This window comes from Dipodomys merriami, unplaced genomic scaffold (assembly GCF_024711535.1).
Source record: "Dipodomys merriami isolate MVZ:Mamm:240054 unplaced genomic scaffold, mDipMer1.0.p SCAF_7, whole genome shotgun sequence".
In the NCBI taxonomy this organism is placed as follows: Eukaryota; Metazoa; Chordata; class Mammalia; order Rodentia; family Heteromyidae; genus Dipodomys; species Dipodomys merriami.
Window position 1 is genome coordinate 29,975,554 of NW_027206290.1, and position 20,000 is coordinate 29,995,553.

The 20,000-nt window shown below is 37.7% G+C and overlaps 1 protein-coding gene across 2 annotated transcripts in view; it reads right to left on the bottom strand.

Moving 5' to 3' along the window:
* The window catches only part of Vav3 (vav guanine nucleotide exchange factor 3), a 356,190-nt gene that overhangs the window by 9,452 nt on the left and 326,738 nt on the right, over positions 1 to 20,000 (bottom strand). For both annotated transcript variants that reach the window (XM_070007867.1, XM_070007868.1), the window contains exons 23-25: positions 19,328 to 19,444; positions 18,681 to 18,768; positions 11,753 to 11,882 (exon numbers count right to left, since the gene is read on the bottom strand). In XM_070007867.1, coding sequence (XP_069863968.1) covers positions 11,753 to 11,882; positions 18,681 to 18,768; positions 19,328 to 19,444 — 335 coding nt within the window. The remainder of the gene's footprint in view (positions 1 to 11,752; positions 11,883 to 18,680; positions 18,769 to 19,327; positions 19,445 to 20,000) is intronic.

The window sequence follows — 20,000 nt, forward strand, 5'->3', positions numbered from 1 at the left end:
AAGGACTTTCCTGCATAGGTGGCCTTTGAACTGTGATCTTCTGATTTCAGCCTCCTGAGTAGCTAGGATTATAGGCATGAGCCCCAGGCATCTGGCTGGTTTTTTTAAACAAAAATTTTGCCGGGGGGGGGGGGGGAAGGGTGGTCAGTTTTGGTGCTTGAATTCTGGGCCTGGGCACTGTCCCTGAGCTTCTTTTGCTCAAGGCTATCACTCTACCACTCGAGCCACAGCCCTACTTCTGGCTCTTTTGAGTTTATTGGAGGTAAGAGTCCCACAGACTTTCCTACCCAGGCTGGCTTCAAACTGTAATTCTCTTATCTCTGACTCTGAATAGTTAGGATTACAGGTGTGAGCCACCAGTGCACAACCCTCCTATCTTTCGATGGTGCTAAGGAGTGAACTCAATGCCTTGCACATGCCAGGATGCTAAGCAAGTGCTCTACCACTGAGCCATATCCCCAAACTTTGAATACTTTTGAACCACATACAATGTTTACTGTATATTGCCAGACTCTTCACATTCATTCCTTCTCTATGCCGAACGTCTTCATGTAATATAAAGTTAATTCTTCACTAATTTGCAGCCCCACCCTCTCAATCCAGGTTCCTTACATCATTTCTAATTTCAGACAACAGCTCCCCAACTGGTGGTATTTCACCTTCCTTTCTATTCTAAATACTCCCTCCTGGCTATGCAGCCTACATACAGATGCTATCATTTCATGTACTGAATTACAAAAATGTAAACTCTTGACCTGAATTTGTTGACAACTTATTAATGTGATTTCTCCTGTCTCTCTACCAACTCTGCCAGAATTTCCTAGACCAGTTTCCTATTCCCCTTGAGGCCCTCAGCTAAAATTCTAACCCTGAACTTGTGCTCAAGTTTGGAATGCTTCTGGTCATGGGCTCCAAACCACCTCCCCCCTAGGCTCAAAAGCCCAGCGCAGGCCCCTCCCACGGACCTTCTGGACAAATTTAGACAACAGTGGGTCCCTGTTGTGTGGTCTTTGTCTAGCTCTTCGTTAGGCACTTGCATCATGGCACTTGTAGGCTCTGCTGCTTAATGAATGCATGTATTCTTGAAGGCAGTGGCCAGTTCCTTATATTGCTTCTGCATCTCCCACAGGATTGGGCCCAGTGCTAAGCAATTGAAGTTGCTGAATGAGCAGGGAGCATCTCGGCAGGGTATTTAACTTGACAAGTTCCTTATGTCTCTTGTTCCTATGGCTTTCGCTTATCTTTTGCTTACTTAACTGCTCAGTAAGAATTCCAACAAAGGCTGACAAAAATGCAAAAAAAAATAAAAAAGTGATATATGTTTAAGTTCTATTCCCCGGGCTTCCTGACAGCCATAATCTATCAGTGATATTCCTACAATAACTAATTTTTGTGAGATGCTGAGCAGCTATTAAATACTGTATGCCTCCCAGCATATTCTATATGCCTGAGGAACTTTCTCAGGAGTAAAAGGTTAATCAGTATCCCCTGCTTTCTAGTGTGTAGCTCTTGGCCAAACATTTGAAGGATTGGTAGTGATGCTTTCTTCTTTTCTATGCACTGCAGCCTGACTTATTGTTGCCACTCTTCTTCTATGTCAATTTTAACCGCCTTTGGGCCTGTAATTCCCTTAAGCTGGCAAAACAATGTTTGAATGTCTGTCCCCTAAAGAGACAAGAGTAAAAGAAATAATACATTCCTCCAGGAAAGTATGGATTTAAATTGAGATGTAAGGAGGATCAGAATAAGATACCAGAATGCTTAAGATATACTATATTCCTGCACCTGTGTCTAAACAAGTGCCTGATTTCTTCATCAAGGTCTTCTTACCACATCACACCTTCCATGTAAGCATTGTTTAACAGAATTAGGAAAGCTCAGTAGCTGTGACATTCAAATAGGAATAGAGGTCTTTATCATGTCTCAGAACCTTTATTCACTCCTAGTATTTGTCCAGTAGCCTCCCTGCTGGTACACCTGTTTCGGAAGCTTCCTCAGAGATCAATATCTCATTCATATCAATATCCCATGCAGACAATACTAAATCAATACGAAGCCTTTTTCAGTGAAGCAATCATTCATTAACTTCATGCTTTAGTTAAGGAAAGGCCCAATTTTTCCTCCTCCTTCAAACATTTTCAGTTCTTTATTAGTCCAAATGGAGAAGAATCTCAGAGAGACCATGAGGCAAGTTCTGGTTATTTTACATGTGGATGGCACCTGTGGCTCCAAGGCTAACTTTCATGAAGTATTATCAAACAAATGGCTCATAATGAAGTCATTTTATTATTTTCTAGTAAGAACTATCAAGAGCACAGTCCAATATTATTTATCAACTTTTCCAAGGTAAGTGAATACTAGTATTTTCTAATGGAAACTAAAGTTATCTGTTAAATAAATTAGGGAGTATCAGCATTGCCATCATGACTGACTGTCAAGTCCTCTGTGGTTATTCTTCAGTGTTGAGACCTGACTGGGAAGATAATGCCTCAAAATGAAGAAGTATTTTTTTTCTTTAAGTACAAACATAAAAGAATAACAGGCTGAGAATAAAAGCTGTTTCAAAGTATTACATTCAACCTTGACCAGTCTAGTAATGTTCATAACTAAATAAAATAATTTGGAGTAACTTTTCAAGTGTGTACCAGTAGAGATCAAGCTCAATTAACACTCTTCCTAAAAATACTGGTTATCAAAATCATAATCTATGTTTGAACTAACCGTTAAACATTATGTGTATTAGAGAACTTTACCCTCAGCATTTGCTAATGATTCTCTGGTACTTTCAATATTGTCTAGTACCCAGCTTTCAGTTGTGACCAGCAGATGTGTTCACAATCATTAATGTTAGCAAGGCTATCAGGCAATTGGATCAACAGTATTATCAACAGGAAACGAGTTTACTTCTGAATACTAGCTTAGAGGTCTTCCTGTAGACTCAGTCTCCAATTGGAGATGCTTTGATCAATAGTCCCCGGGACGTCTTCTTATTTTATTTTATTGTAAAGGTGATGAACAGAGGGATTACAGTTATATACGTAAGGTAATGGGTATATTTATATTTCTTTTTGAACAGTGTTACCCCCTCCCTCATTTTCTCCCACTTACCCCTCCCTTCCCCCCTCCAAGTTATATAGCTCATTTTCAACATAATGTCAAATGAGTATCATTGTTACATTAGTTCATCCTTTGTCCTGTTACTTAAGTGATTCCCTTTCCCTTCCAGGGATCTGATAAACTTATATTCAAGACAAAGGGTACAGAAAACTAAAACAGAGAGAGGAAAAAGGAAATAACTGCAAATAGGACATAGTAAGAACCTCTTATTTCCAATTCTTGGAATTCATGTTGATATGCTTCATTATATATGGTCCTATCCACTTAGCAATTGGGCTATTGAGGTCCCCTGTTAAGAATATCATAGATATATTCTAGTTATTACAAATGAGGAAAACCATGCAACCTACTTTTCTTTGGGCCTGGCTTGCTTCACTTCATATAATTAAGGAAGCTAAAGATTTAAAGAGAGATTTCTTTGAAGAAGAAATAAGAATGGTCAATAGATACATGAAGAAATGCACAACATCTCTGGCCATAAAAGAAATGCAAATTAAAACAACACTGAGATCCCATCTCACCCAAGTTAGAATGGCTAGAATCAAGAAATCTAATAACAACAGATGCTGTCAGGGGTGTAGCCAAAAGGGAACCTTACTGCCCTGTTGGTGAGAGTTTAAACTTGTTCAGCCACTTTGGAAAGCAGTATGGAGGTTCCTCAAAAGACTCCACATAGAGCTCCCCTATGACCCAGTAATCCCACTCCTCGGCATTTACCCAAATCATCACAAACAAGGCCATACTAAAGCTACCAGCACAACTATGTTTACCTCAGCATTATTTACCATAGCTAAGATATGGAACCAACCCAGATGCCCCTCAGTAGATGAATGGCTCAAGAATACACAATGGAATTCTATGCTTCCACCAGAAAGAAGGGCATTGCCTCATTCTTAAGGAAATGGAAAGACCACGAGGTTTTTTGCCAAGATTGTCTACAAATGGCCTAACAGCAGAGAGCATGCTGAGAATTTAATGAATGTTTAATTTAAATTTGTGATCCTTACCCTGTCTTCCTTTTAGATTCCCAACAATATTCACAGACTTAGTATCAAATATTTGCTCCTCTGCCTCTCAAATAAAACCAACTAAAATCTTGCTTAGTGGTTGTTGTATATTTTATACATTATCAATGAAAAAAAACTAGCTGTGGTTCCGATTAGTTTCATTTAATTGAGTGTTAACATCTTGCAAGTGGACAAATTTCCATGAACAAGAAATTTAAAGTTATAACAAGGAAAAGTTATGTCTTGGATTGCTAGAAAAAAAATAAGTAGCTGCTTGGTATTCAACACTGCACTGCACAAACAGATAAAGTCATTAGCAAGAAAACAAAGCAAGTGTAACGTCTTTTCTACTGGAATGGAAAATTAGATCTTTTGATATTGCCTTGGGATTTCGGATTCTTTATAGTCATATAGTTTGTCAAAATGTGAGCCTGATTCCAAATCTATAGTCTTTAAAAATAACTGGCAGACATTTATTAAATAACCAAGGTAGCAGGGACTGTACTAAGATACTAAAGGAGACATAAGAAATAGAACTTCAGAGAGCTTTCAAATCAGTGAAAGGGAAGTCACATACAGAAATTATATAGTGATGTAGAAATAATTCATTTTGGATTTTATTCATGATGTGACAGGCTCCACTGCAGCTCTAAGAACAAAACAAAGCCCTCTGATCTTCTAGTTGTTCAGATTCAAAGTCTTAGACTCACCTCTGTGTCTTGTCTTACTACTTTCCTCGCATCTGAGAAGTCACAATATCTCGCTGTGTCATCTTCAAAGTCCATCAACCCTATGGCTACAAGTTGCTTCAAGCCACTACCATCTCCATTGATGATCGAGCCTCCTAACTTGCCTTCTTGTGTCTAACTTGTTCTCTATTCCTGTGGTCTTTTTTTTTTTTCAACAGAGAAGTCAGAAAAAAAATCCCATTACATCTTAAAATAAGACCATGTCTCTCCTTTGGTGAAATCCCTCAATCACAGTTTCCATTTCTTCCAAAGAAAAAGCTAAGTCTTTTAGGATTTTGAGGGATCTGGCTTCCCCTGCTTCCTAGAACTTATTCATCCCCTGCTAGGTCTTTGTTTCAGTGATAACATGCATGTCATATCTGCTTTCTTTTGTGCTAGCTATTTCTTCCCTTGCTTCCCTAGTGTTACTAAACATAACTTTTGTATGGTAGTTAGACACAAAAGCCAGCTCCGTGCTCAAAGACTGCTGATGACCTTTCAGAAATGTTATAAAAGGAACTTCTTTAAAACCCTTTGCCAAAACCAGAGAGGTTGAGGCATCTAGACAGCAGGATTCCTAGGAATCCCTACCTATTGATGAGAAATTAGGCTGTACTTTGTAACACTTAGTGATGGTTAACACTTGCTGTAAGTCGATAAATATTAAACAGAGACAACACTGAATAAAAATATGGGGAAAAAAACAGCTCTAGCTGAGTCCAAAGTCAATTTCTCAATGCCAACAGGATAGAAGAGATTTTCAGGGTAAAGAATTTATACTCTATGCAGATTCAGAATGCAGTAAAGGAAGTAGTTGTCTATCAGTGGAATACATCAGGGCAGGGAAAAAGAGAACCCTGGGCTGACCCATAGACTAGAAGTCTGGTTTGAGTTCTCAGGAAGAAAAATGGGAATTCTTCAATTCAGATCAACGTAAATGTGTTTTCCAGGCAAAGCAGCCTAGAAATATAAGTTCTTGCTCCAAGGATACCATGACAGGACACTTTGGTCAGCTAGGGTACATTATACATATGAACTACATGAAGATTAGTTTTTAATTTGAAATACAGTTTCTGAGAATGGTCAGTATGAATGACAAGAAATATGAAGAACCTAAGTGCTACTTTTTGAGCTATGAAATATTAAAACCATAGCTTTGAATATGGTTACCTGACTCTGTAGAACTTATAAGTCATATTCTGAAGGGATCCTGGAGAGTGGTTACTAATTTTAAAAGCCATAAGACTCGAGATAAAAATGCCTTATAGTAGCCCGTAAAGCTCTTGATGTCAGTCAATAAAAAAAGGGGGGAAGGCCAGCATAATGATGTACCCAGCCTGGCTGATCAGGTGCTGAGAGCAAAATATTCTAAGGACATCACAGACATGTTGACGGAAAAGAATGTAAAACTGTCAGCAACGCTATAACTAACTTAGTCCACCCAATGATGTATATATCAGGAAGGCAAAGCCAAAGGCAGGAAATAGGAGTAGGAAACCAAAGCACCAGGCGAAAGGAGAATGAAGAAGGGTTTTACGAACACATTAAGAATGGCCCAGGGAGTTTCGTGTAGCAGTTCACACTGGACAATGGTGTGAGATCTGTGGAGATGGGGCAGAAGCAGCCATAGTGATTGCAGGAGCTGAGCCATCTAATACTTCATACTTCACACCTAACTGATGCTTCCATACTGCACATCTACTGATGCTCAGAAGGCTCTTAACAGAAACCTTAGACACTGTGATACAGGATGAAACACACCAAGAAAACCCTAGGTAAACTATCACTTCTCTGTCAGGGAATATGCCCTCCCAGCAAGGTTTCTTATCTGTTTCTTGTTTTGACAAAGGAAATGTCCCAGCATAGTTCTGGCAAGGCTATACATTGTGGAATGTTCCATTGGAAACTCTGATTGAATGTATGAAAGATAGATTTGAAAAATAGCATCGCCTGTGAACTAACACATTGTTGGATATCAGACAAGATCCTTCCCTTCTCTTAGACTTAATATTTAGATAGGTAAGTATGTATTTTCAGACAGATGTTCCTGCAGGTGTGCCTAGAAATCTGCATTGGCCCAAAGTGCTATTTGTTCTGTCTTTTTGGTGCCCTTCAATGGGAAACACTTCCTCTGTCTGAATAACCTTGACATTTTAAAAGAATGCGGGTTGATTATTTGCAGGATAGCATTCAATTGCCATTTGCTTGATGATTCCTGATGATTACATGTAGATTGTGCATTGGAGAAGCAGGAGTAACCCTGGAGTGGGGTTCTGTCCTTTGCAAGGTGATCTGGTAGGACATACCTGGTATCTACTTGTGTCATTACTGCTATTAACTTTGGGCATTTGGCTAAGGTGCTGCTATTTTCCTTTTTAAAATGATTAGTAAGTTCTATAGAAGATAGTTTGCTATGTAATAGGAATATCATGACAGCCAAATTTCTGAAAATTATGCAACTCTATTCTGTGGTCCAATTTATTTTCATGAATTTAAGCTTTCACAAATGTTTAATGTCTGTTTGTATCAGTCACACGGTAGTTAATCATGTAACTATTGCTAACGTAATGGTCTGCTGGAATTGTACTTTGCTTCCTTTTCTCATGCATGCAAAGAGAAACCTGGGCTGGTATTTTTCAAAGAAGATAATAAAATCTGTAATCTCATTCCTCAAGCTAAGTAACTGAAGCCCAAACCAGCCAAGTGACTTGTGTTTGGTCATACAGCTATGTAGAGGCAGACCTGAGAACAATCAGGTGCTCACTGGAAAGCAAGGAAGGCAAAAGTCAATTGAGTGTTCTTCAAATATCTAAAGCCCTACAGGTTCACCTGAAACACTCAAAAGCAGAGTTTCTAGAACCACTTTGGAAAACAATGAGATTCTAACACAATTACCAGAATCTTACAGGTTCTGGTAAAAAATCCACAGAATACCTTCCACCAAGCCATTGTAGCTAATGGGAAGTAAAACAGCATGTTGCTACCCATAAATCCTCCTTTTGTCCTCTCTCCTCTCCTCTTCTCTCCTTGCCTTCCAGTATGTCTGTCTGTCTTTGGTTTTGGAAACAGTCATTCCAAAGGCAAAGAAAAAAAAAAACCAATCGCCTGGGGATAGTCCAGAGAAAGCTGACAATAGACTCCTAACCTAGAAATGCTATTCTCCTTGCTCAACACTCTGTACTTGTTTAATTCTAATACTATTTTCTACATTATTCTGCACTTACATTAAGTAGTTCTTTCATAACCATAATTTTACCGATTAAAATAACCTGTTAACTGTTAGAACTGTTAACCTAGACAGATCCAGAATTAAGCAGCCTCTGAATGCTGATGTTTCTTTTCCAAGATGACTATGTGATTTAAAAATAATAAGGCTGAGCACCTGGGGCACATATCCTATAATATCCTAGTTACTCAGGAGGCTGAGATCTGAGGATCAGGGTTTGGAAGCCAGCCTATGCAGACAAATCCAAGAGACTCTTATCTCCAAATAATAAGTTAAAAAAAAAAAAGCAGAAGTGGAAGGCGGGCTAAAGTAATAAGGTCACAGTTGTGATTTTTAAAAAGTGCTATGTGAGATCCCTGAATCCAAGCCCCAGTACCAGGGGAAAATAAAAAATAACAGGCAGCCATTTCCAGACTAGAGTTCTATTCTCAACCTCTATGCAAAACCCAGGATATTTTGGGCTTTACCTTACTTGCTCTGCATTTTTTTTATGGCTTTAGAGAAGTAATGAGATTTCAGTGCTTTGTCCAAACCTGCCTCCCATCATGACACCCTCCTTGGTGAAAGTTATGTTTAGATGGTATTTAGGAGGCTATCAAAAGCTATGATTCAGAGGTAAGGCACATAAAGATATGACACATAATCTTTCTATGCTGAATATATACTGTTCCCACTTTTGCCACAAAGGGTTTGCTCACATTTGAGGTTCCTTCTAAACCAATACCTGGGTATGAGAGGTGTTTCTGTTATCCTAGCTAGGTGGGAAACAGATAAAGAGGATGCTGGTCAGGTTCCAGGTCAGCCTGGGCAGAATTGTCTATGAGATTCCATTTCAATAAGTGGAAGCATGCATGCATCTGTCATCCTAGCTACAATGGGAAGTAAGTCTACAATAGATGGACTGTAGTCTAGATGAATGCTTAGCTAGGGAGACCTGCCTCAAAAATAATGATATTAAGAATCTATCTCAAAAATTGGCAGTGGAAAAAGGGTTGGAGGCATGGTTCAATGGCATGGGTTCAAACTTCAGATCTTCCAAGAAAAAGAATAGACTTGATATAAAGTAAGTAAGGCCTATTTTTAAAACTTATAAAAGCAAAGATGAACATTACCACAAGCTGTGGCTAGGCCTTAGAATGTACAGTGTGTGCATCATGTTAGAAGAGTTAGTAAGAAGAAGGGACGCAAGGGGATCTAGTAGCTTTCATTTGAGTGTTCACAGTGTACAGACACTATGCTGAATGCTTTCTATACAGTACCTCATTTAACTCTCAAGACCATCTTAGTGCTCTTCCTGTTTTACAAGAAGTTAGCATAAAGTAACCACAATATTTAGACAGAATCCTAAATTCAATTTAAGATCACAATTTAGCTTCATGTGAATGAATACATAATCTTGGAGAGTTAATTCCTGTGAAATTATTGTTGACTGAATATAAATAGTCCTTCACCTCTTTCAGGTTCTGTTTATGGGTGAGACTTCCACTCATATCAACCCTAAGTTGCCTGAATTGTCCAACTAAAATATAAGTTCCATAAAGGCAGATCGATCTTATCATCCTGCCATATACTAGGGAATAGTGCCTTAACTGATCTAGGAATTGTCATTGTATCTCTATCTATTGTACATGTTACATATATGATAGTGATTTCAGTCAAGTTTCTAGAACTCATAGCTATTGAAAAATTTACCCGTGGCCATCCAAAATATATTAAATGAGTTTATTAGCTATATTCTTTTCCAAAAGGGCATTATAATTATCTTCTTAGTTCCTAACAAATTTAAACAATAAATAATTCATAAAATACTAGAGATAAAATTTTAAGTGGCTCAAGCCTGTATTCCTAGCTACTCAGGAAGCTAAGATTAGAGAATCAGTGGTTTGAAGCCAGCTTGGGCAGGAAAGTCTAAGAGATTCTTATCTCCAATGAACCAACAGAAAGATGGAAGTGGAGCTATGGCTCACTCCAGCCTTGAAAGAAAAGGCTAATGAGTTCAAGTCCCAGTACTTATTCATATACACACACAATCACACACACACACACACACACATACACACACACACACACACACACACAAATTAAATCAGGTAACAGTGTACATTTCTATATCACACTTCTCTGAGGACCTATATGTTCTCAACAGTAAAGATTTGCTTGTCTGAGTAATCCAGGTACTTAAGAAATGAAGGTTAATGACCTTCCTACCTAATCCTTTTACATCTGACTTTCTATTTCCCTCTTCTCCACTCTGGGTTCTCAAGAACTAAGTGTACAACTCAAGAAAAAACCTTGTGGGCATAAATGGCTACCTTGGCAACTTGTATTATGTCCTGTTGCTAATAAGGTAAAGAAAAAAAAGACAAAATTTCTACACTTCACGTAGTAAGTAGGAGTCTTCAATACTTCAAGAAGTTTGTATGATCACTACATTTTACAGAAAATATTCTGTTTTTAATGAGAGAAACAAAACATAGTCTCTATGAGAATCCTAGATAACTGGGTGATAATGGGCTAAAAAAAGTAGACACATATAATTTTAAGGCAACTCAAATATTCAACATAAAGTTTGTTCTTACTACTTTGAACAGCCTTGGGTTTACCTCATTGATCACTGAGGAGAATGACTATAGAGCTCTTCAAATTTAAAAAAAAATGATGTGAAAAGTCACTTGTATATTTACTTGTATTAAAGTGCATGAAATTTTGCTGATGTCATTGAAACTTTGAGCATGACCTGTTTCTCCTTTAGTATCTGCTTTTATAGAAAAAAGAAAAAAGAAAGTAAAAGTTATATTAAACTAATGCAAATTCTCTCTTCAAATGCCACCAAGTCTCCCAGTTTCGCTTGGGCTAAAGATAATGAAATTGTTTTCATTTCTCTCCCAAACACACTGCTTGCTTGCTTTTCTTTCTTTCTTTCGTTCTTTCTTTCTTTCTTTCTTTCTTTCTTTCTTTCTTTCTTTCTTTCTTTCTTTCTTAAGACAAAGGGGTGAAACAACACTTGCTTCACAACGTTTTTATCATCAGTGGTCGGTTCACATGCTGAATCTACTTTCAGGAAAATGCTGTCAGTTCAATGGTGAGAGGGGAAAAAAGTTTTGACTGGGATCCACACTCGAATTATGCTGCACTTTTATTTGTGTTTTTCTGTTGTGTTTTTCTTTCTACTTGTGGCAGAGTACTCATTCTGACAAGAAGTAATAAATACACAGTTTTAGAAATCTAGTCATCTGAGAAAAATGTTAATCATTTCCCAAACTCTGAAAGTCGTCACTGACATAAGATCATAAGTGGCCTGAGATTCTAAGCTAATCGGAGAGCTTTGTGAAATGCTACTATGTAAAAAGTATTATGCAAATTTAAGAGTTTGGCTGACATAAAAGTCATTGCACACTGTAAAATTTTGCGAATTAAGGTACCTTTTACATTTCTGATAGATACTGAAAAGGCAAACATAATTTCTTAAGTTTGGCACAAATTCCTATAAATAGACACGTTCATAAACCTGTTCATAAACCTTTAATTCTGCTTAGCACCACAAAACTGTCCTGGCTCCACGCATTAGCATATTAATTGGTTACATTTCAAAGTTTCAAATGAAGATGTTAAATGTTATTTTGCCTCCAACCCTGAAGTGACAGAAAATAAGTTTTCTCAATTACAGTACTCACAGCTGTTGGCCGATCGATTACCCCTCTGTCCCGCTGCCTGTTCTGGTTCCTTATATGGAAACTGTAGCGTCGTATCTAAGGTTCTGAAACCTTCTTTAAGAGAGTGATGCTTGTAGTACTCCACAAGTTCCTTTAGAAAAATAAAAAGAATCAAAGATAATTTTCGATAAAGATACTTGTGTGCTCCAACGCATGAACTTCTCAATGCATAATTACATATGAAATAAGGATGATCGGTTCAATGTTCAACTTTCCAGACTTGAGTATACGTAAATGATCATCTCTTCTCACTTTCTGGCTGTACATAACACCTACCTGGCAGTTGTCCTTGGGACTTGGGACATTTCTAACATGAGAGTTACTCTCTAATGTTCTTCATCAATACAGAACATCTTATTAGTTTTCAGTCAAATGTGGCAAATGAAAAGAAGCCATACTAAGCGTCGATTTCAGAGTAGTAATTATTATTGTTGTGTGTGAAATACTTGCTTTCTGAACAAAAATAAATAAAAGGAACAGCTGGTTGCTTAATATATAGCAATTTCTATTTTCCTCCATTTTCGTTCAATGTGGCAGAATACCAAACAACACTGAATGTGATTTTCCATGGTAAACAAAAGTTGATAAAGCACAGTTGGGGGGGAGGAGGAGGAGGAGGAGGAGGAGGAGGAGGAGGAGGAGGAGGAGGAGGAGGAGGAGGAGGAGGAGGAGGAGGAGGAGGAGGAGGAGGAGGAGGAGGAGGAGGAGGAGGAGGAGGAGGAGGAGGAGGAGGAGGAGGAGGAGGAGGAGGAGGAGGAGGAGGAGGAGGAGGAGGAGGAGGAGGAGAAGAAGAAGAAGAAGAAGAAGAAGAAGAAGAAGAAGAAGAAGAAGAAGAAGAAGAAGAAGAAGAAGAAGAAGAAGAAGAAGAAGAAGAAAAGATAGCATTCTGCCTATCACCTGCTACTTACAGGGATCAGGAATGGGGTTCTTTCCAAGATTTCCTTATAAACAAATTTGCTTCAATACTTCCAAATTTAATGTCATAAGCACCCTACCATCTACTTGTAAACTCAAATTTGAGGAAAATTTTTATTCACCTATTTATTCCCAATTCTGCAGAAATCTGAACCCCTGTAATGTGAACTAAAACTAAATAATAATTCATAATGAGCAAATGGATCTTCTTATAGAGGAGTACTAATCAAGTTTCTTATAAATAATCGAAATGAAAATAGAAGCAAAATCATTTTTCACCTAATTATTCAGTTTTTCTATTATGGCACCTTTTAAATAGATAGTGGAAACGCAACTCATTTCTTTAAAAAAGAAATCACAGGCAAACAACTCAAGACTTCCATTGAGCGTTTATGTTCAAAATTCCTAAGGCAAATTAATGGGGCAAAAAAAAATCACCCAAAAGAAGGAAAAGAGAATCATCCATGATTCATTATTTATAACTAAATTCAGATACGCTGTGGACTACTTTGTACTGAGAGAGACAAGGGTCACAAACAGTATGAAGTGGTTTCTGTAGAACTTCTGTAGAAGTTCTAACATTTTAGAAGGCAAGCCCAAAGGCATGAGAGATGACTTCCTTTGGTGTGTTTAAGGGAGAGTGGGGAGAGTCAATTTCTGGATGGGAGACAAGCTTGGCTTAAACTGAAGATTAGGTAAAATTTCAAGAGCCAGGGATGAAGAAAGGATATTAGGCTAAGACAGACACAGAGGTGATAAAGTAAAAACAAACCCAACAACAACAACAAAACCCAACTCACCTTCATAGACTCAAAACAGGCTGGTTTGCCTAAATCCCTAAATAAAGTACATAGAGACTTCTTCAATTTCCACCCCTCTAAAATGGGAATAACTGTCTCACAGACTGTGATAAAGAACACACATACAGGGGGTACAAGTTGTTCACCCCTGGTATCCTGTAATCCTAGCTATTCAGGAGGCTGAGATCTGAGGATCAAGATTCAGAGTCAGCTGGGACAGACAACTCTGAAATGCTCTTACCTTCAAATAACTAGGAAAAAAACAAGCCAAAAGTAGAGGTATGGTTTAAGTGGTTAGAGATCAGTCTTTAGCAGAAAAAGCCGAGCAACTAGGCAAGGCCCTGACTCCAAACCCCAGAACAGGCACACACATACATACACAAAAGAACAGCCTAGACGGTGTCCAGTGCATATGAGTAATCGAGGCAGCCACCATAATCCACAGTAATCAGCCCTTCCATTGGTTTTCACAATCTCAATTCAAGAACCTCATGGGCTTGGTCTCATCCCCACTAACATTTGGATCTCAGTGAGGCTGAGTGACTGACTACATGAAGTCCCACTAGTGGGGTCTGTCTCCAAAAGCACTGATTTTCACTATACCAATTGAGCAGCATAGTAACTCTCAAATATAAACATATTTTTAAAAAAAGGAGGCAAAGAAAAGTATTATTTGTTTACTAAGTGTCTATGATTTGCTAAGAACTTCTTGGCCTTAAGACTTAAGCTGCTTACTATACATATTATAACTTCCTTTAAAAACATATCTTCCTTGATTCCTTCCTTGGGCCTAGGTTATAAGATTCCTAGATGAAACGAAGAAATGTTTAAAACAAAGAGAAAAAGAAGCAAAATGCCAGAAAAAAAGTTTGTATGGAACAAATGGCTTTAACCATCAGAATATGGCATTTTGTTATGGCAATTTTAACATAGCTGCAAAGATTTGGTTAGGAGTTAAATTCTACCCTGTATTTGTTACCATTAATGTTTTTTGTTTAAGACAAAGCAAAAATAAATTAGGGATGATAGAAGAACTATGTATGTAAATACATTGTGTTGCTGATACAAAAGCTACCTAAGAGTTGTTCTTTTCATTTTTGACATTTAAACTAAGTAAAATGTATTATTTTTTTGGCCATATGAAAATAAACCTGAAAGGAATTAGAGGCCAATAACAGCTTTGACTTTTAGCTGGATTATATTAGAGTTAATACAAACTTTGTGAATTTTGTTATGAATTATAATTATCTTGTGAAGTTGGCTGGAAACAACAGAATTATTACAGTGAAAAGGGGATTTGATGATCATTTAATATCCATTCCCCCTCCCCCACTGTTTTTCCTTTGTGTCGGTCCTGGGGTTTGACATCCCCAATTGTTTTCTTTATGTCAGTCCTGGGGTTTTGAACATAGGGCCTGGGCATGGTCTGTTAACATTTCTGCTCAAGGTTGGTATTCTCCCATTTGAGCTACAGGTCTGCTTCTAGTTTTTGGTGGCTAATTAGAGATAAGAATCTTCCATACTGTCCAGGTTTGCTTCTAACTGCAATCCTCACATCTTAGCCTCCTCAGCTAGGATGACAGGCCCACTGGTGCTTGGGCCTCCCCCAGATTTGTTATACACCTAAAAATGTCTTTCCCAAGGCATAGGGTTATGCAGCTTATTAAACTGCCAAATATTCTTTAACACTTCACTAAGCAGAAAAAGTATTTTAGTTCCATTTTTTTCCCTCCAGTATTAACAAGGGTAAGTCTTCCTAACTTGTTTCTGAATAGAATTAAGTAGGACCACCATGGTTTCTTTCCAATTTATAGCTTTACGCTTTCAGTATTTCAGGCTAATCCACCCCCTGCTTCAATAGTCATTGACCTTCAGGTACAACAAGGAAATAGGAGGACTCTAAACAAAAGAAATCACTCAGCTCTCCTTATCTCATGCTGACACTGTAGTGTCAACAATTCAAGTCTCTGAAAAATAATGAGTGCCCAGCCAGTCAGTGCAATTACCAAGGAAACAGGTGATGGAGACGGCTTACAGGGGGCATTTGGACACGGGTTTTGTGGCACACATGGAAATGAGAACAAAACTAATTCCTTGTAATCTGGAATCAGAAATTCATTTAGGATTTGCATTTAATGACTAAGAAAAACAAAGATTCTGATTAACCAAGCTATTGAAACCCAAGAGGAACAAGGTTTGGTCCCAAGTACCTGAGGCCAATGTTCTTTTGCAGAAACTTGGCTAATTTTAAAATCAGCTTCAGACTTGGCGTGGAATTTATACTCTCTCCAGATAAAATTTTATCCCAAGATACTACTGTCATTCCCAGGTAGAAGAAGGAGAGAAAGTTCAACTAATGATCATGGGATATGGAACTATTTGTAGAAAGTAAGTCAAATAGAGATATCGCCCCTTAGTATGCAGTGGAAACGGTTGATTCGATGTTGTCATGATAAATGCTATCTCCTAAAGGTTGTACAAGCTGATTTGAAGAAGTCCTACACATCCTAACTTTCCCTTGGCTTCCAAAGGGGCTGGTTATGAGGCATCCTGACCAAATGTCCACGTGGCATGGTATTTCCCAGCTTAGCTCCAAGGGATAGTACTATACTGTATAGTTCTCAGCACACATAGATTTACTCACGTGTGAGCTTATACAAGCCAGCATAAATTTGCTCATTAAATGAACAGAAAAAGGAAAAGAAAGAATAGCATATTGGTTCAGTGGCCTCTTCATCAGTCTTCCTAGTTATCTGCTAAACGGAACACAAAGACTTTACTGGTACTGAGGGTTTTCATAGCTTCTTGTCCTTCCTTCCTTCCTTCCTTCCTTCCTTCCTTCCTTCCTTCCTTCCTTCCTTCCTTCCTTCCTTCCTTCCTTCCTTCCTTCCTTCCTTCCTTCCTTCCTTCCTTCCTTCCTTCCTATTATTTTTGTGCTTACATTTTCATTTTAGTTTCACAGCAGTGTTGCCATTAATCATTTTTCCCTCCACACTTTTTGCCATTTAATCACCTCCCTTGAATCCATTCTGATATGTGCTTCTCTACAAAAGATCCTCTACAAATATCTCTAGTAGGGGCATTTCTGAGACCTCACTTATGCCCAGTTAAATGGAGCTTATTTGACCCCTGAGACCAGTGATTCTCACTCTCTTTCCAGATCTCCAATGCAGACCCTTTTAATGCTCTCCAGTGCAAATGGTTTAAATTGGGGTCTCTGCTGCTTTTACTCTTACAGTTGTACATGCAGGTAGGAACTCAAGGATCCATGTCTCCAGTCTAGGTCACAGTGGTGCTACTGACTTTTTGCATACAACCTTCACTGCCGAAGAACTTCCCTGAGCTAATCCAAGGTGACACAACTCTGAATCGACCAGCCCTTTCCAGTGGCCATCCCTTTCATCCTCTTTGCTTGGCCTTTTCTGATGGGAGTTACTTTTGCTACTTTCAAAGTCTAGAAAGCTGGCAGTCATCTTTGGCCCTGAAGCACTTTTTTTAAGTGGCATATTAACTCTAATACTGTGGAGCAGCCTCATTACTGCCCAAGAAGGTTCTGCAGGTGATAGCTCAACTGAAATGTCTTGCAGAGATGTGAAGCAGCACCCCTGTGCATGCTTTCATCTTGTCTCAGCTGTGACTGTCACTCATTATCTGTGCAACCACTTGCCACCTCCTTCCCAGATTTTCATTTCCAGAAGAACCTCGTTTGGTCTCGATCCTTCTGCACAGGGAACCGAAGTTATCTCTAGCTGGAAAGAGGATGCCTGGATCTTAAGAACCCATTTGACAGAGTGTACATTTTTCCAGGACATGCACATGCTGTCTATCCTTAACTTTTGAATTTGAAATTGAGGTATTTGTGACCAGAGAGATTAATTTCCTTTTCTTTTAGTTCACAATGCTTTCATTTCTTTCACACCCGGATCTCTGTCTTGAAGCAGTTCTAAAATTTCAGGCATTCAAGCTGGCCTATTTTGTAATGGTCTCTTACTCAGTTTAAACTTCCACGGTGACATCTGTGATGCGATTTCTGATGCGTTTCAGCACAATGCAGTGTGCATCATTTGACTGACAGCCCAATCAATGAATGGTCCTTTTCAATGTCACTCAAAGTGCTTAGCAGATACAATATGCATCTTTGTGTGTCATATATCCAAATTCCACATTACCTCAAGAAAATACACTTGAAAAGCAGATTGGGAAACATTTTTAAGAAAATGGGAAAATTTCTACTCTTACCAATACACAATTATATATACTGTTTATATGACATACCTATAGTATTGTTATGCAATAATACAATTATTAAATTGTATTAATGTGGAACTGTGGAATTTATCCCTATAATATGTCAACATATAGAAAAGTCCATGAGCTTCTTATTGCCAATTAATTGCCACAATGGTGAAAGTTGAAGTATGGTTCAGGGAGTAGAGCCCCAGCCTTGAGAGAAAAATCCAGAGCAAGAGTGTGAGAACATGAGTCCAAACCCTAGTACCGGCATATATACATACACACATTATCACACACACACACACACACACACACACACACACACACACACACACACACACACACACACACACACACACAATTCCTATGAACTGTCAACTGCTGTGTGTGATAAAAAAATATTGTCTTATTCATGTTTAATTATCCAAGGTAATAAATGAAAATCATTTAAAATACTTTTCAATTTGACTTTGTATCATATTCTGTATGAAATTAATTTAAATGTGAGAGGCATTTTATTAGTTATAACATTAAATCATAGCTTGTACCTTCCTATGACTGAATAAAGAGACAGAGACAAAAAGTAGAAAAAGAAGGGCAATAAAGTATTTTCTACATGCCATTCAAAAACATAAGCCAAAACCCACATAAATAACTGAAAGTTGATATTTCAATTTGTCACCGGTCTAAGAATCACAAATAATATAGATAAAATATTATCTCAAAGTTACAAATTTAGTATATAATGAAAAGTCAGAATTGAGCCAACTAAAACACAACTAGATTTCTTAAAGTAAGAATTTGATGATTCTGCTACAAAATTATGTTTCTCTTTAAATAACTTTTCAGTGGGCAAAATTTCCAAGGAACTCAAGAATTAAAATGGTATTTCTAACAGCCAACAACCTAGGTATCATAGACTGAAAATAATCAATGCTTACCATTAAACTTTTAAATTTTCTATTTTCTGCAATGTGAAAAAAGCCATCTCTTGTTAAAATCTTGATGTGCTTTGCTTCATTATTGTACCTGTGGGCAGTGAATAACTTATGAATATAAATGTGTTTTTAATCAGTAGAAATCAATAATTACCAGAGGGCATGCCCCAATAACATCATAGGAATTAATTCTGAAGACAAAATATATACTTATGCCAATACAACAGTGACAGCTAATTAACAAAATATATTTATTAGTTGAAGATACAACCAATATTTGAAGTGAGAGAGGGATTGGATTTTTACTAGTCATGATGCTTAATTTACTTAAGAGGTAAAGTTTGAAAGTACAGAAAAAAGACAAAAATCTATTATTTTATACTCTTAGAATTTGCTAGAACTATACACACATCAAATCCACAAAATTCAATGTTATGAAAGATATCTAATGTGCCAATTAGCAGCCTATAACACTTATTATTGTTTTTTCTACCAGATATTTTCAAGTATTAATGAACTGTCTGGATAGATGCATTATTTTTGCTGCAATTAGAACCTTGGTTTTCAACTTCAGTGTTATACATGTCAGATGGTCGATGCAATTATGAAAACAGAAAGTCTATTTCTGTAAAAGTACTTGTCCTACTTACTTAATGCTAATTGCATATTCTCCTGACTCTTTGGTCCTGTGCCTCACAAGGTAAGTACTATTTACCCTATTAATAAGTTCAGTCTCTGCCTGCAATCTTTCCATTGCTCCAGCATACCTGTAAGAGACAACAGCACAGAAAATCTAGATTAATGTACCTGGAAGAGAATGGAGGCTAAAAATAAGTATCTGTCACAATTTTAATTTAGTGGCGGCCTGCCCTGAGCTGTTTTTATTAGTATATCCTCTAATTAAATTGCTTAAAAGATTAGATTCCGAAAGAAAATATCTTTTTATATGTCCAAACAAAAATGCTCTCCAAAGCTATCCACAGCTAAATGAACAGTGCCTAATGCACAGCAAACACCCAGCAAATATTTACCAAATAAACAAACAGAACGAAGAGAGGAGTTAATAGGTGCTAGATCAGAAAGACAGGTAAGACAGCTGTAGGAGAGAGTAGTAACAAGTAGAAAAAAACACTTGCAGGAAGAACTGCGCTGCCTAAGACATTAGACAGAAAGAGAGACAGACAAACACACATACACAATCTGCGCACACATACACACACTCTCAACCCCCTCAAAAAATTTCAAAACACATACATGAAGTTCCCTTTTCTCTATGTATACTATGAAATGTCCTTGGAACATCTTTTTTAGAAAAACTCTAGG